Genomic DNA, 17,280 nt, shown 5'->3' with positions numbered 1-17,280 from the left:
CCAGTTCGAACTTTCTGGCAGCTTTGTTTACACTGTGAGGGGAAATCTCAAGCCTCAGTAATGGGGGACGCCCCTTCCCCCACCTAGCTCTAGCATCCCAGGTCGACCTCAGACTACTGTGATGGCAGTGAGAATTTCAAGCCAGAGGATGTTAGCTTGCTCGGCTCCATGGGGGTGGGATCCACTGAGCTAGACCACTTGGCTCCCTGGCTTCAGCCCCCTTTCCAGGGAAGTGAATGGCTCTGTCTCGCTGTCGTTCCAGGCACCACTGGAGTATGAAAGAAAACTCCTACAGCTAGCTTGGTATCTGCCCAAACAGCTGCCCAGTTTTGTGCTTGAAACCCAGGGCCCTGGTGGTGTAGGCACCCGAGGGAATCTCCTGGTCTGTGGGTTGTGAAGACTGTGGGAAAAGCATAGTATCTGGGCCAGAATGCACTGCTCCTCATGACACAGTCTGTCATAGCTTCCCTTGGCTAGGAGAGGGAGTTCCCTGACCCTTCCCAGGTGAGGTGATACCCCATCCTGCTTCAGCTTGCCCTCTGTGGGCTGCATCCACTGTCTAACCAGTCCCAGTGAGATGAGCTGGGTACCTCAGTTGGAAATGAAGAAATCACCCACTGTCTGCGTTGATCTCGCTGGCAGCTGCAGACCGGAGCTGTTCTTATTCGGCTATCTTGCCAGCCCATCCTAAACATTTTCTTATGTAAAAGTATGTTGGCCAAGTACTTGTGTAACTGAATGAAGAAATTTGCTAATATTCGGTGACCACAGAAAAAGAGTATGACAGAATCCAATTGGTAAGTCAGCTACATTTGACACATTTAAAGGAGACTCAATGTTTATGTGACTTACCAAAATTTAATATAAGAAAATAGTTAATAACTAGTACTTCTATGTTTTCCATATAGTAAGCACCCCTCTGAAACAGTACAATGCATCAGTCAGAAGACCTGATGCATTTAACACAAGGAAACAGAAATGATACCCTAAATATTCTGTAAGTATACATAGTTCATATTTATAAATACTTCATCAATTACTAAGCTTTATGTTCAGTAACCCTGCCAGCTCCGATGAAGAAACAGGGACCAGATTCATTTAAACAACCACAAAATTGAACAACATAAATAAAAGAATACTTTTTACACAATAAACAACAGGCAGTACAGAACAGCAATCCCTGGGAGAAAGAAAACAAATGGTTAGCCTCATTATTGCCACAGCTTACTGCCTGGGGACAATTTATGGTCCACAGTCCAGAGATGAGAAACTGGAATGCAGTCCAGTGGTCCCCCAGGTGAAGAAACAGAGTTGAGAAATGGGAGATGCCAAGGCAAACTAAAATAAGAATACTAGGGAGAAGAAAGCTACAAAAAGAGAACTCCAGAGGGCTGCAGAGGGTTAAGCTTGAGTCTTCAGCTGAGTACTGATCAGTGCTTGGATGTGAGGATACTACTCAAAGCCAGGGAAGAGCCATGGGAAGGAGCAGAATCCTTCCAGGAGCTGACACAGGGCCTGGAAGAGTTCTGCTTTCCACTAGCCAGATGGAAAAGCCTTCTCATACATGGGACATTCAGTGGAGTACTCAGAAGAGCAATGCCTGGATAGTGAAGGAAAATCGGCTATTGATTAAAGACTGCTCTGACTGTGTCCAAAAACAAAAACCAGAGAAATAAATGAAGCCTTAAAAGAGTCAAATTATTTCCAGATAATTTAATTGTGTTCCAAAACACAGGTCAATAGTGAAAGGAATACGAAAATATCCAGGATCCACTAAAGCAAAATTCACAAATATCTGGCATCTAACAAAAAAATCACCAAGCAGACAAAAAAGCAGAAAAATATGACTCTTAAAAAAAAAGAGAGAGAGAGAACTATCAGTCAAGAGAAACAGACCTAAAAAGACATAGGTACTACACTTAGTAGACAGGGACATTTAAAGTTATAATACCTATATTCCATATGTTCAAGAAGGTAAAGAAAAGCATAAACATAATAAAGATAGGTATGGAAGATATAAAAAGGACCCAAATCAAATTTCTAGAAACGAAAAACACAGTAAGACCAAAAATTCAATAAATAAGATTAATGGCAGATTAGATACCTCAGAAGAAAAAAATTAATAAACTTGAAGACATAGCTATAGAAAGTATTCAACATGAACTACAGAAAGAAAAACCTGCAGGAAAAAAATACAGCAAAAAAAGAACAAGGCCGGGTGTGGTGGTTTATATTTGTAATCCCAGCACTTTGGGAGGCTAAGGTGGGTGGGTCACCTGAGATCAGGAGTTCGAGACCAGCCTGGCCAACATGGCGAAACCCCATCTCTACTAAAAATACGAAAATTAGCTGGGCATGTGCCTTTAGTCCCAGCCACTTGGGAGGCTGAGGCAGGAGAATCGCTTGAACCTGGGAGGCAGAGGTTGCAGTGAGCTGGGATCATGTACTGTACTCCAGCCTGGGCAAAAGAGCAAGGCTCCATCTCAAAAAAAAGAAAAAAAGAAACAAGACAAACCAGAAGACAATGGAGCAATATTTTTAAAGCACTCAAAGAAAAACCAAAAAACTGTCAACCTAGAATTCAATATCCAGCAAAAGACCTTTTAAAAATAAAGGTAAAATGTTTTTTTCCAGACATAAAAGCTGGAAGAATTCATCACTAGTAGACATACACACAAGAAATGTTTTTTGTTGGCTGGGTGTGGTGGCTTACGCCTGTAATCCCAGCACTTTGGGAGGCTGAGGCAGGCAAATCACGAGGTCAGGAGTTCGAGACCAGCCTGATCAACATGGTGAAACCCTATCTCTACTAAAAATATAAAAATTAGCCAGGCATGGTGGTGTGTGCCTGTAATTCCAGCTACTCAGGAGGCTGAGGCAGGAGAATCGCTTGAACCCGGGAGGTGGAGATTGCAGTGAGCCAAGATCGCACCACTGCACTCCAGTCTGGGTGACAGAGCGAGACTCCATCTCCAAAAGAAAAAAAAAAAATAGAAATGCTTTTTGTTTGTTTTATAAGAATAGAGACAGAGTTTTGCTTTGTTCCCTGGACTGGTTTTGAACTCCAGGCTTCAAGAGATCCTCCCGCCTCAGCCCCGCTAAGTGTTGGGATTACAGGTATGAGCCACTGCCCCTGGCCAAGAAATTATCAAAAAAAAAAATTTTTTTTACAGTCAGAAGGAAAACAAAAGGAATCTGGATCTACACAAGGAATGAAGAGTACTGGAAAGGTAAATATGTAATAAAATAAAAACACCTTTTTTCTCTTGTTTTGAACTCTCTTTAAGAGATAATTGGTTTAAAACAAAAGTTATCAATGTATTGTAGAGTTTATAACTTCTGTTAAGCAAAATGTATGACAACAATAGCCCAAAGTTTGGAAAAGGGAAAATGGAAATATACTATTCTAAGACTCTTATACTATATGTGAAGTAATGTAAAACTATTTAAAGAAAGACTATGAAAGGTTAAAGATGCATATTATAAATCAAAAAACACCAATTACAAAATAAAACAAAGAAGTATAGACAGTAAGCCTACAAAGAAGATAAAACAGAATTTTAAAAATTCAATCCAAAAGAAGAAAGAGAAAGAGGAAAGGGAGAAAAAGAAGATGAAAAAAATAGACAATGAATAATAAGATGGAGAATTTAAACCCAACCATATCAATAGTCACATTAAATTTAAATCTAAACATCCCAATTAAAATACAGATATTGTTATATGAGACTTAAGAAAGCAATACCTAACTATATGCTGCCTATAAGAAAATCATTTTTTTAAGAATAAAGACAGATATAAGTTAAATAAAGGAATAGGGAAAATATGCCATGTTAATATTAATGAAAAGAAAGCTGGAATGGCTTTACTAGTATCGGGCACAAGTAGTTTTCAGAGCAAACAATATTACCAGGGATAAAGAGAGGTCATTTCATAATGATTAAAGGGGTAAATTCATCAAACAACATCACAAACCTAATGCTTTATGCATCTAAATTCTACATGTTAGACATTGGATTAGGTATTGAGAGAGAGATTTGTTTTTTTAAGTGAGTCAGGAGTTTTGCTTTCAGGACCTCTCTAGCCCTCTGCCCCATTTAGTCCCACTCTCTCCTGGTTACTCCCCTCAAGCACTGAAGATGCTAGTCCTTAGTTCAGTCACATTAATTCTCGCTACATGTCCTGGACTCTTTCTTGCTCACTGTACTTTTTGGCTCCTTGACCTCCTCATGCACTCCCAAGATCATTTCTTAAAATACAGGGAACTACCCAGAAATGTTCTGTCTCTGGAAATTCTAAGGTGAAACGACTCTTTGACTACAACCTCCTACACTTTTACTCTCACTGTTACTCCCACTACACCTATTAAACTTCATTAAATTCATTAAGTTAAACTTCATTATTTAATGAATGAATTATTTAATGAACTGTTCTGTTACTTTTTGTTTGTTTTGGGGTTTTTTGTTTGTTTTGCTTGTTTGTTTTTGAGACAGGGTCTCGTTCCACCACCCAGGCTGGAGTGCTGTGGTGCAATCACAGCTCACTGCAGCCTTAACATCCCAGGCTCAGGAGATTCTCCCAGTTCAGCCTCCCAAGTACCACAGGTATGTGCCACCACACCTGGCTAATTTTAAAATTTATCTGTAGAGACAGGGTCTCCCTATGTTGCCGAGGCTGGTCTTGAACTCCTGGGCTCAAGCAATCCTCTCACCTTGGTCTCCCAAAGTGCTGGGATTACAGGTGTGAGACACTGCACCCTGCCAAATATCCTGTTTCTTAAAACCTCTACTTTCGCTATGAATTTTCTACTTTATCTCTGCAGGTGAAAACTCCAAAGCTTAACATTCTAACCACTCTAGGGAGGGAAGATGGGAGGAAGAGAGCTGAGTGTGCACGAAGGAGCGGTAAGATGCCAGACTTTTGAGTGAAGAAGCATCTTGGAAGTGGACCCTATAGCTCCAGACACCTGCTGACACATAGTCAGAGACCAACCACCCAGTGAAGTTCTCCCCAAATTCCTGACCCACAAAATCATGAGCACAATAAAATATTTGTTTAAAGCCACCAATTTGTTATCCAGCAAGAGAACACTTCTAATGGCTCTTTTCCATCAATATTTAAACCCTACTTTTCTCATTTAAAAAATATGTATCTATTCCCTCCACTTCACACACATCAAGCTGTATCTTTACTTCTGTTATATCTTTATTTCTCTTCACAGGCAAAACTTTTGGTAAAAGCCATCTATTATGACTGTGTCCACTTTATCTCTCATTCAGATCTCATCCTATCCCCATCTCTTCATTCAACAGTCCTCGTCACTGTCACCAGTGACTTCATTGTTGCTAAAACTTTTCAGCTCTTATCTGAAACAGCAAGCACTCACTCAGACTTTGTAATGCTCTCTCTCCTTTTTCTTTTTTTCAATTTTTAATTTTAATTTTAATTTTTTTTTTTTTTTGAGACAGTCTCACTCTGTCACCAAGGCTGGAGTACAGTGGCACAATCTTGGCTCACTCAACCTCCGCCTCCCAGGTTCAAGCGATTCTCATGCCTCAGCCTCCCGAGTAGCTGGAATTACAGGCATGCGCCACCACGCCCAGCCAATTTTTGTATTTTTAGTAGAAACAGGGTTTTGTCATGCTGGTCAGGCTAGTGTCGAACTCCTGGCCTCAAGTGATCCACTTGCCTCAGCCTCCCAAAGTGCTGGGATTACAGGAGGGAGCCATTGCACCTGGTCAGTCTCTCTATGATACCACTTCTCCTGATTTTCCTCTTATCTTCCTGGCTGTTCTATCTCAATCTCTTTTGTAGGCACAGGCTTCTCTTTTCTGTCCATCCTTTAAATGTTAGAGCTCCTCAGTATTCTATCTTTAGCCTTCTTCTCTTCTCATACTACGTTCTCCCCTTAAGTGATCTGATCCCTTCTCCAAACTTCAGTTACTCAGCAAAGCATAAGGATTAATAGCTTTGGAGCCAGAAAGACCTGGGTTCAAATCATAGATCTTGCCATTTAGCTTGTGTGGTCTAGGGTAAGTTATTAAACTTTTCTAAGCTTTCATTTCCTGGTATAGGGTAATACTACCTCATGGATTATTATGAAAATTAAATTTAAGAAGTGCTCACCAAAGTGCCTGGCACAAGATAAACTATCAATAAAGGGTGGCATTTTTTATTACACATGTGTGGCAGCTCTTAGGTCCATAACCTTAGCCTAGATTTCTTTCCTAAGTTCCAGACACACATATCCAACTGCTACTTGACACCTCTATTTAAATGACCTATAATTACTTCAAACTCAATCAAATGAAATTCATCTTCCCAAGCAAACCTCATTCAATCCTAGGTATCTTATTTTAATGAATGACACTACTATCCACTTAAGTTATACAAGCCAGAAACCTGGGTGTCATCATAAGTTGACTCCTCTCTGTCCTTTACCCTTATGTAATTAACTGCTACATTTTATAATACAATGTCAGATATTGTTTTAAGTACTTTACATGAATTTAACATGAGATATGCACATATAGTAAAACAAAGTTTATAAATGACTAGTAAGTATGTAGATAATAAACAGGTTAAGACTAAATGGGGGAAGAATGACTATAGACTAGGATGATCAGGAAAGGCAAAATAGACCTTAAAATCTGGTCAAGAAAAAGGCAGAGGAAAGCATTTCAAGACTCAGGGACAGGCAAAAACAAACATGGTTGTGTGAGTGAAAGACGAGTCTGAATGGGGAAGAGAATACAGGCAAGGGTTCTCAAACTTTTTGGACTCAAAACTCTTTTATACTCTTAAAATTACTAACGATCCCAAAAGCTTTTGTTTGTGTGGGTTAAATCTGTTAATATTTACTTTGTTAGTAGTTAAATCTTAATTTAGTTAAAATTTAATTAAAACTGAGAAATTTTTAAAAATTACATCCTACACAATTCACCCATTTAATGTGTACAATTCAATAGTTTTTAGTGTATTCACAGAGATGATAAAAATGTTGTAAAATTGACTATAATAATGAGTCAATTTCACAACATTTTCATTATCTCAAAAAGAAACACCATACTCTCTAGCCATCATCCTCGAAACACCTAGTCCTCCCCACCAGCCTTAAGCAACCAATAATCTACTTCCTATCTCTACTGAATTGCCTCTTGTGGACATTTCATATAAATGAATTTAGACAATATTTGGTTTTCTGTGACTGGCTTCTTTCAACATCATGTGTTCAAGGTGGTTATATATTCTTCCATTAGGAAGCATAAAGTAGCTAATAGCTTTTTTACGTTAAAGGATGTTGAGGGCTCAAAAAAACTTGAGAAAATTTAAAAATATTTATCTTAAACAATAAACCCATTATGTTAACATAAATAATTTTTAAATGAAAAATAACCATATTCTACAAAACAAAAAAGATAGAACAATAGCACTGTTTTATGATCTTCTGAATGTCTTTACTATTTGACATAATAAAAAAGAGCTGAATTTTCATATCTGCTTCTACATTTACTTTGTTGCAATATGCTGTTTAGGTTGAAGTATACAAAGAAAAATCTGGCCTCATATGGAAAGAGGAGGAGTATTTTAATAGCCTTTTCAGATAACTATGGTTATTGTTTTCTGACACTACACCAAAACTCAACAAGTCACAGTTTCTTAAAGGTTAGCTGCAGGGTGGAATTGGAAACAATCACAATGAACAGAAACAAATTTTTCGTATTTTCAGACCTTAAAATCCATTGGTTTATCTTGAACTTTTAATGAATCTCTTACCCATGAATGATTTTATAATGATGCATTTGGTCATTTGGAAATACTGCTTCACTGAATTATCTACTTCTTCTACATGTTTACAAATCTCTGTATACAATATTTTAGAAATCACATTCATTGACATGACCACCTATTTCATCAGAAAAGTCTTTTATATATTAGGACTCTGCCAAGCTTTCAGTGGTAGATACAAGTTTCTAAAATTCTAATTTTTACTTGAAAACACAAAATTTATCATTGGCAACCTTTACTGTCAGTTTTCTTTGTTTTCTTTGAAGTGACAGGCTCACTTTGTTCATTTGCAAGAATCTACCACATACCCAAGCAAGAATAAACACAATTGCTCATCAGTCTTACAAGTAACACATGTGTTTCATGAAAAGAGTGGTTCAGTTCACAACTCAACCAATAAAATAAGTATTTTTCCTCAAGACAACTATCATACCTTGGTATGTAACTTTCTACATCCTTCAATTTTACCACATTGAATATTAAAAAGACATACTCAAGAGCGGAGATTTAATAATAATAAAAAAAAATACCATACAGGTCTGTAGCCTAGAAGCAACAGGCTATTCCTACCCTGATGTGTAGTAGGCTATACCACATAGGTTTGTGTAAGCATACTCTATGATGTTCACACAATGACAAAATAGCCTAAATGAAGTATTTCTTAGAATGTATCCCCATCATTTAGCAATGCCTGACCACAGTTAACTTAAAGCTTCCATTCTAGTTTTTTTGGTTTTATGTTTTTGAGACAGAGTCTCGTGTTGCCCAGGTTAGAGTGCAGATGCACAATCATGGCTCCCTGCGGCCTTGACTTCCTGAGCTTAGGTGATCCTCCTGCCTCAGCTTCCCAAGTACCTAGGACCACAGGTACATGCCACCACACCTGGCTATTTTTTTTTAAGAGATGGGGTCTTGCTTTGTTGCCCAGGCTGGTCTTGAACTTCTGGGCTCAAATGATCCTCCCACCTTAGCCTCCCAAAATACTGGGATTACAGGTGTGCACCACACACCTGGTCTAAAGCTCCTGTTCTATAAACCTGCATTTGATTCCTTTGACCTTCTTTCTATGCTGGATAATTTTAGAATTGTATCCTGAATATCATAAATGTTAAATTGTGAAGATCCTAAATTCTGCTATTTTTCTAAAATGAGCATGGTTTTGTTGTTTGTTACAAGAAGCAATTATCTTTGCTTAACTTGAACTGTTCTGTTTATTGGGCAGCAACTCCAGTCTCAGTTCAGATCCTCTGCCCTTCATTTGGCTGCTCTGAGTCTGTTATACACAGGAACTATTCAGATTTCAGACAGAATCTGGGTACCCTTTCTTGGCTCTTTCCCTTGCAGGATTCTTCCACTCTCTTCAGTGGCCAAGGTTTCCCCAGCTTCAACTTTGCAGTTTCCCTGGTAAAGAGACCCATAGTTTTCCCACTGACATTCCTGCCCTACCATACTGTCCTTCCCTATACCTACTGCACTTAGCCCTAGACTAAAAGCCTTCTCCTCAGGCTCCCAGCTCCCCTCTTCTCTTTCTCAACTAGAGTCTGTTCTTCCTGTCCAGTAATTTCAGTCAATTACTATTTGTATTCCAAACAGGTAGTATCGTGGTCTTTTTTTTGCAGAGAGTCATATGGTAGGGTTTTCTTCCAACATTACCAGAGGAATGTGTCCTCCACAGGAGGTTTTTACCGGAGGAGTTAGCATGATGAGATTTACATTATGAGCAGATTTCTCTGGCTGCTGTGAGAGAAAGGCCTCAAGGTAGCAAATGAGAGATCAGTAGGAAGAGTCCAGAAGAGTCCAGGAAAGAGAGACCATATAGAGAATAAAGCACCTGATGTATTTTGATTTATAAACATTTATTGAAAAAATATGATAAATTCTGAAAATACTGAAACTAAGGCATCCAAATTTCATTTCATCACCTGCTGGCATTATAAGCCTCTTAACAGATTTAATAGGGTCAAACACCTGGAGGTCATTTCATCTAACCCTTAGGCATGATGCATTCTAAAGCACCTGTAATCCCCCAAATTTTCAGAGAATGAGATTTCACTAGGTTTCTCAACAGACTTTTCCAGCATCTTACACTCATATTGCCCGTTAATCTCTCTGGGATGAAAAGAAACAGAAGTGGACTTTTTCCTTCTTTATTCTTTCTCAAGGCTGTCAAGCAAAAATGCTGAACCCAGTTCCCCACACAACCATTAAAAATAAGATGATATTCTTTTTTTCATTAAATTATTGGCAGGAGAGAAGTAAGCGGCACCTCATTTGAAATTTCCCTCAGTCAACAACTCTGTGTGAATATGTTCCTATCAATCTACAGTTTAAACGAGAATTTTTTATTGTGACACAGAATCGAAAGACTTTCTCTGGGTCTTTATCTGGGTGTTGTTTACATGGATGTATTCAATTTGTGACAAATTCACCAAACTGTCACTTGAGATATATACTTTTCTCAATATATATTTCAAATAAAAAAAAAAGTCTGTGAAAATGCAAATGTATCTAAGCCATATCCCTGCTCTATAATGTCAATTATTCTCACAGGAAAAAATACACAGCATCCTGTTTGTGTGGCATAACTTATCTTCACAAAGCCACCCACTACCACTCAAGGGTTTTATGATTAAAAATGTAACATAAAATTCAAACACTAAAAATATATGACTAAATAAAAGTCTTCTATAGTTTCATCTGCCAAAGAACCACATTTAATATTTAAATTCGGAGGCTTATGACTTCCACATCTCCTATTGTAAATCAATTATAGTCTTTTCCAAACTTTGGACTTGTCACTTCTTCTCCAAAAATTTTCAAAAATAAAGGAATATTGTTTAGAAGCCCTAAATAATTGAGCTAGACAGACTTGCATACAAGCAATTTTTAAACAGTAAATTTTTATTACTTCCTACACAATTTTCCAAGCCTTTATTTTTTTTGTAGCCTCACAATATCTCTCTCAATTCAAGGCATATGGCATATGTTCAATAAATATGTGTTGATAGAAATAAAATTAACTCTCTAAAAGAAATAACAATAGTCACTTTCAGATGATACGGTAATATCTCAATATCAATTTCTGGGAGGAGAGGACACATAGCCTTTAAAAAGTACTCTATGTGCTTATTTTATTTACTTATCTATTTATTTATTTTTACTTTCACTTAATTCCCCAGATTCAGAAAGTTTTCTCCTAAGTACTCCTTATCAAGTGTAAGTTCATTCCATAAGTAGTTACCAAATTCAATAATAGGAGTATAACATTCTTCTATCAATTTCCCATGCTTCTCTCCTCTATTCACTGTCTATATGGCAACACAAGAAAACACTAAGAAATAAACTATTGCTTAGTCATTAAAAATTCAAAACATAAAGAAATTAAAACTAAGGTTACATGTGCAAATTAGGATTATAGCATACCTAAAGTCTTAATTTTTAATTACCATTTCTATATACTGATACAAATTAAAAGATATATACTTAGCATGCAACACAGTTTCAAAAGAAACCATTAATCTACAAATCTGATGATTCACAAAGTATTATCCAACTATGCAGATTTGAAGAGCATAAACTCAAGTTGCCAATTTTATTAAAACAAAAGCCTTATCAATAGTTATAATGCTATAAAGAGAATCCTAGACAATATAATTTGTGCCCCTATAATGATTGAACCAATACACCAATACCTATAATTGAACAATAGTATAGATTTTTATACTCTAATAATGGGAAAAATGAATCCTACTATATTCAACAAGAAAAAAATGCACTTTTTAATAATCTAAATAACATAATCTCACAATTTAAGAGCAGACATTTACATTTTCAAACATAATGACGACTATATTTTAAATAAATTATCTAAATACTTTAAAGAATTATGTTCTGTTTTAGAACAGAGCCCTCAGAAAGAATACCACACATCTACAACCATCTGATCTTTGACAAACCTGACAGAAACAAGAAATGGGGAAAGGATTCCCTATTTAATAAATGGTGCTGGGAAAACTGGCTAGCCATATGTAGAAAGCTGAAACTGGATCCCTTCCTTACACCTTACACGAAAATTAATTCAAGATGGATTAAAGACTTAAATGTTAGACCTAAAACCATAAAAACCCTAGAAGAAAACCTAGGCAATACCATTCAGGACATAGGCATGGGCAAGGACTTCATAACTAAAACACCAAAAGCAATGGCAACAAAAGCCAAAATTGACAAATGGGATTTAATTAAACTAAAGAGCTTCTGCGCAGCAAAAGAAACCACCATCAGAGTGAACAGGCAACCTACAGAATGGGAGAAAATTTTTACAATCTACCCATCTGACAAAGGGCTAATAACTAGAATCTACAAAGAACTTAAACAAATCTACAAGAAAAAAATCAAACAATCCCATCCAAAAGTGGGTGAAGGATATGAACAGACACTTCTCAAAAGAAGACATTTATGCAGCCAACAGACACATGAAAAAAATGCTCACCATCACTAGCCATGAGAGAAATGCAAATCAAAACCAGTGAGATACCATCTCACACCAGTTAGAATGGTGATCATTAAAAAGTCAGGAAACAACAGGTGCTGGAGAGGATGTGGAGAAATAGGAACACTTTTACACTGTTGGTGGGACTGTAAACTAGTTCAACCATTGTGGAAGACAGTGTGGCGATTCCTCAAACATCTATAACTAGAAATACCATTTGGCCCAGTCATCTCATCATTGGGTATATACCCAAAGGATTATAAATCGTGCTGCTATAAACATACATGCACATGTATGTTTATTGCCACACTATTCACAATAGCAAAGACTTGGAATCAACCCAAATGTCCATCAATGATAGACTGGATTAAGAAAATGTGGCACATATACACCATGGAATTCTATGCGGCCATAAAAAAGGATGAGTTCATGCCCTTTGTAGGGACATGGATGAAGCTGGAAACCATTATTCTGAGCAAACTATCGCAAGGACAGAAAACCAAACACTGCATGTTCTCACTCATAGGTGGGAATTGAACAATAAGAACACTTGGACACAGGAAGGGGAACATCATACACTGGGGCCTGTGGTGGGGTGGGGGGAGGGGGGAGGGATAGCATTAAGAGATATACCTAATGTAAATGACGAGCTAATGGGTGCAGCACACCAACATGGCACATGTATACATATGTAACAAACCTGCACCCTAGAACTTAGAACTTACCCTAGAACTTAAAATATAATAATAATAAAAAAAAAGAATTCTGTTTTGTTTTAAAGTGCCATGTTTTAAGAAAAGCTATTCTTAAATAAATCACTATGCTGTATTAGATGGTTTAGGGCACTCGAATAAAGCTCCATTCTAATATTCTACTTGATTCTTGGGCTACAGACTGAAATTACATTATTCATTATTGCCTATTTGTTCTTGAGGTAGATGTTAAGAAACACCTCTCACTAACAGATAATTTGTTAGCCATATGCACATGAATGAATTTCTTCAATTATTTAGCTAGTTACTTACTGAGAGCCATGCAAGGGATTCCATGATTCGATGTTCACATCGTTCTAAGTGTTTTATCATTTCTCTTGTCAAGTTGCCTTCTGCTTTGATAAAACTTTCAATCACTTTGTAAAAATCAAAGGCTTTCAAATTAAGCACATTCAGAATCCATGGGAAAGACAAATCTGTTCCAGAATCAAGATTCTGAGATGTACTTCCTAAAAATGAAAAAAAAAGTAACTTAGGTATGAAATATTAACCCTTGAGCTAGGTATTTTTTTTGGAAAGTCTTATCAAACAAAGAAAACAGTAGAAAGGTTAAACGATTTTTATTTAGAGCAGAATTTTTTATTTTGGAGTCTACGGACTCATAGGAAATAGCCTTCCAATTTTGAGTGTATGCACATCTATATTTTTCCTAGAGAAAGGGCTTATAGCTTATCTCAAATTTTCAAAGGTTTAAATACCCTAAACTTATATCAGAAACAGGTTTAGTATCTTACCAGCCATTTATTAGCATATCTATTTTAATTCTCATTAATCCTTGGTAAGAGGAGAGACAGATTCTTCAAGATCCTGCTAATTTCATTAGTCAGAAAATGGTATCTCTTTAAAATATGCATTTCTTGGTTATAAATGAGGATTCACAGTTTTCCTTATTTGTTTACTAATAAGGAAACTAGAAGTTCCTCTTTCACTGTGTTTTGCATCCTTTACAAATGTTCCTTTTGTTTCTGCAAGCAAAACTTTCTTTTAACATTTGCAACATAATTTGCAAAGTGATATACATTTATATTTTTAAAAACACTGTAACTGGCCTTCGTTCTGTTTATCCAGTGGGTTCCAGCTTCAGTCTTTAGTTTCATAACCATGGAGGTTATAGCAGTGCTTCCATATCAGTAGAGGCCACTCTTGAATACTCCTTTGGCACTCTACAATCTCACAGGTCTTCGGAGGGATTTCAAAATGTACCTTTTCTAAATTCAGTATACCAGTATACTCAGAAGAGGAGCCTAGTGAAATATTATCCCCAAGATGGCCTCAAATAATTCAAATAAGCCTCTTAAATGGCTTATAATGACCAATTACATTGTTCAGTATATAGTGATCTAAAATAAGCATTCCTTCTCCTTAACCTCACACTATCCCTCTCCTCCCACCAAAGAAACACACTACATTTTAACTTTAAATTGAACAAAAATGTTTATTCATGAAAATTTAACTTACTGCTATATGTGGCCATTACAACCTCAAGAGCACACGCCAATAAAGACATATGAAAAATGTTGTCATTCAGAAGTTTGCTAAAGGAAAAAAAAAGATTATAAGATATTTACTTTTATAAAAAGAAAAAAAAATTGTTTTACTAAAAGTAAAAAATTTACCTAAAATTTTGAATGGATAATCGTTCTTCTTCCTGAAACAGATAATTAAAAAAAAAAAAAAGAAGTTGTTTAATTGAAACCTTATTTGTGTTAGCATTGAAATTTTTGTTGGTTTTTTTTTGGTTTATTTTTTGTTTTTTGTTTTTAAGATGGTGTCTCACTCTGTTGCCAGGCTGGAGTGTAGTGGCACGAACTTGGCTCACTGCAACCTCCACCTCCCGGGTTCAAGTGATTCTCCTGCCTCAGCCTGCTGAGTAGCTGGGACTACAGACGTGTACCACCATGCCCAGCTAATTTTTGTACTTTTAGTAGAGACAGGGTTTCACCAAGATGGCCAGGATGGTCTCGATCTCTTGACCTCATGATCTGCCCACCTCGGCCTCCCAAAGTGCTGGGATTACAGGTGTGAACCACCATGCCCGGCTGAAATTTTTTTATATTATTTTCAACTTACTGATTTAAGCATGGATTCCATTACTCGGTAATACAAGCGAACTCCAAGTTTGTATCGCTACAAACAAACAAAAAGAAAAATAAGAGCCTGCTATTTTAGAAAATCACAACTACTAATTTTTTTTTTTTTTTGAGATGGAGTGTCACTATTTTGCCCAGGCTGGCCTTCACATTCCTGGGCTCAAGAGATCCTCCTGCTTTGGCCTCCCAAGAGGCTGGGATTATAGGCATGCACTTCTATACCCAGCTGACAATTACTAATTTTTTAAAAAGCCTTTTCTTAAAACATACTTCTCACCCTTCTTAGAAATATGGCCGCCAAGAAAACGCCAAGACAAGCTAGCTTGTCTAAAACTCAAGACTTAAGTATTAAGTGGTGATTAACATTCCCAAGTAAATTAACAAGAGGGTAGGTCCAGTACCTGAATTTCCTTAACTCATTTCAGTCTATATCATTCATACTAAAGATAGGTTATATGCCCAGTACTATTTTAAGCACTTTATGTGCCTTCTATAACATTTCTCATGACCTAGGACATGTATTTTCAAGATGGTTGTCTAGGATTAAGAGGACAGTCTTTGTCCATAAATTTAGTAAAACTGACACAGAAAAAATCAGATCAAACTGACTTTATGAGCAAGACGTTTTAACCAAATAACTGGTTCCCATTATTTGAAAGAATAACCAAATTTTAGAGATATAAACACACACCATATTATTTCATTCCAAATTAAGAGCAAAAATCTCATACACGATCATGCACCGCATAACAATGTTTTTGGTCAATAACTGACTGCATATATAACAGTGGTCCCATAAGATTATAACAGAGCTGAAAAATTCCTTTTGTTTAGTGTAATGTTGTAGTGCAGTGCATTACTCACATCTTTGTGATGATGCTGATGTAAATAAACCTATTGCACTGCCAGTCATAGTATAGCACATACAATTATGTATGGTACATAATATTTAATAATGAATATGTTACTGGTTTATATTTATTATCCTATACTTTTCATTATTTTAGAGCATCCTCCTTCTACTTGTAAAAAAAAAAAAAAAAAGTTAATTGTAAAACAACCTCAGGCAGCTCCTTCAGGAGATATTCCAGAAGATAGCATCATCATCATAGGAGATGACAGCTCCATGCATTTTATTGTCCCTGAAGAGTTGGGACAGAATTTGGAGGCAGAAGACAGTGGTATTATTAATCCTGATCCTGTGTAGGCCTAGGCTAATGTGTGTGTTTACCTTTGTTTTGGGCAAAAATGTTTATGAAATTGAAAACAAAATGTAAATAGAAAAAAAGCATATAGAATAAGGATTATAAAGAAAGAAAATATTTTTGTACAGCTGGACAAGGTGTTTGTGTTTTAAGCTAAGTGTTATTATAAGAGTCAAAAGTTTTTTCCAAACTGAAGATTTATAAAGTAAAAAAGTTACGGTGAGCTATAGTTAATTCACTACTGAAGAAAAAATGTTTATGAAATTAGTTTAGCCTAAGTGTAGTATTTATAAAGTCTATGATAGTGTACAGTAATGTCATAGGTAATGTTGTAGGCCTTCACATTCACTCACTGACGCATTCAGAGCAACTTTCAATCCTGTAAGCTCCATTCATAGTAAGTGCTCTGTGCAGGTGTTCCATTGTTTATCCTTTATACTATATCTTTAATGTACCTTTTCTGTATTTGGATATGTTTAGATACACAAATGGTAACACATTGGTTTGTATAGACACACTCTACCAGGTTCACACAACAAAACTGCCTAATGATGCATTTGTCAGAACATATGCCTGTTAAGTGGCGCATGGCTGTAGGATCAAAAAGAACCATTAAATATCAATGTTTAAATCACTGATGGCATCAAAATATAACCTCACTACACTGAAATAAATGTGTACAGTGGACTACAGTTTTCCAATATATTTTTGTATATTATCCTCATTAATGCCACACAAAAAAGCAGAGCAAATATAGAACCTGATTCTCAGAGAAGTTAAATGACATGTCCAAGATTGACAATGGTAGAACCAAATATAAACCCAGGGCTGTAACTCCATGGCCCATACTCTTACCTATTATATTAGCTTTAGATTTCCTGAAATAATAATGATATCACTCAGTAATATCACTGAGAAATGGCATGTATAGTATA

The 17,280-nt window shown here is 36.5% G+C and overlaps 1 protein-coding gene across 5 annotated transcripts in view; it reads right to left on the bottom strand.

Annotated features, from left to right (window-relative positions):
- Positions 1-17,280, bottom strand: part of RB1 (RB transcriptional corepressor 1) — a 175,798-nt gene that overhangs the window by 78,066 nt on the left and 80,452 nt on the right. For all 5 annotated transcript variants that reach the window (XM_077973614.1, NM_001261047.1, XM_077973610.1 and 2 more), the window contains 4 exon segments: positions 15,121-15,177; positions 14,667-14,698; positions 14,509-14,585; positions 13,303-13,499 (listed from right to left, as the gene is read on the bottom strand). In XM_077973614.1, coding sequence (XP_077829740.1) covers positions 13,303-13,499; positions 14,509-14,585; positions 14,667-14,698; positions 15,121-15,177 — 363 coding nt within the window.

The sequence above is a fragment of the Macaca mulatta genome, chromosome 17, assembly GCF_049350105.2.
Source record: "Macaca mulatta isolate MMU2019108-1 chromosome 17, T2T-MMU8v2.0, whole genome shotgun sequence".
Classification (NCBI taxonomy): domain Eukaryota; kingdom Metazoa; phylum Chordata; class Mammalia; order Primates; family Cercopithecidae; genus Macaca; species Macaca mulatta.
This window is presented reverse-complemented; position numbering and strand designations above follow the sequence as displayed.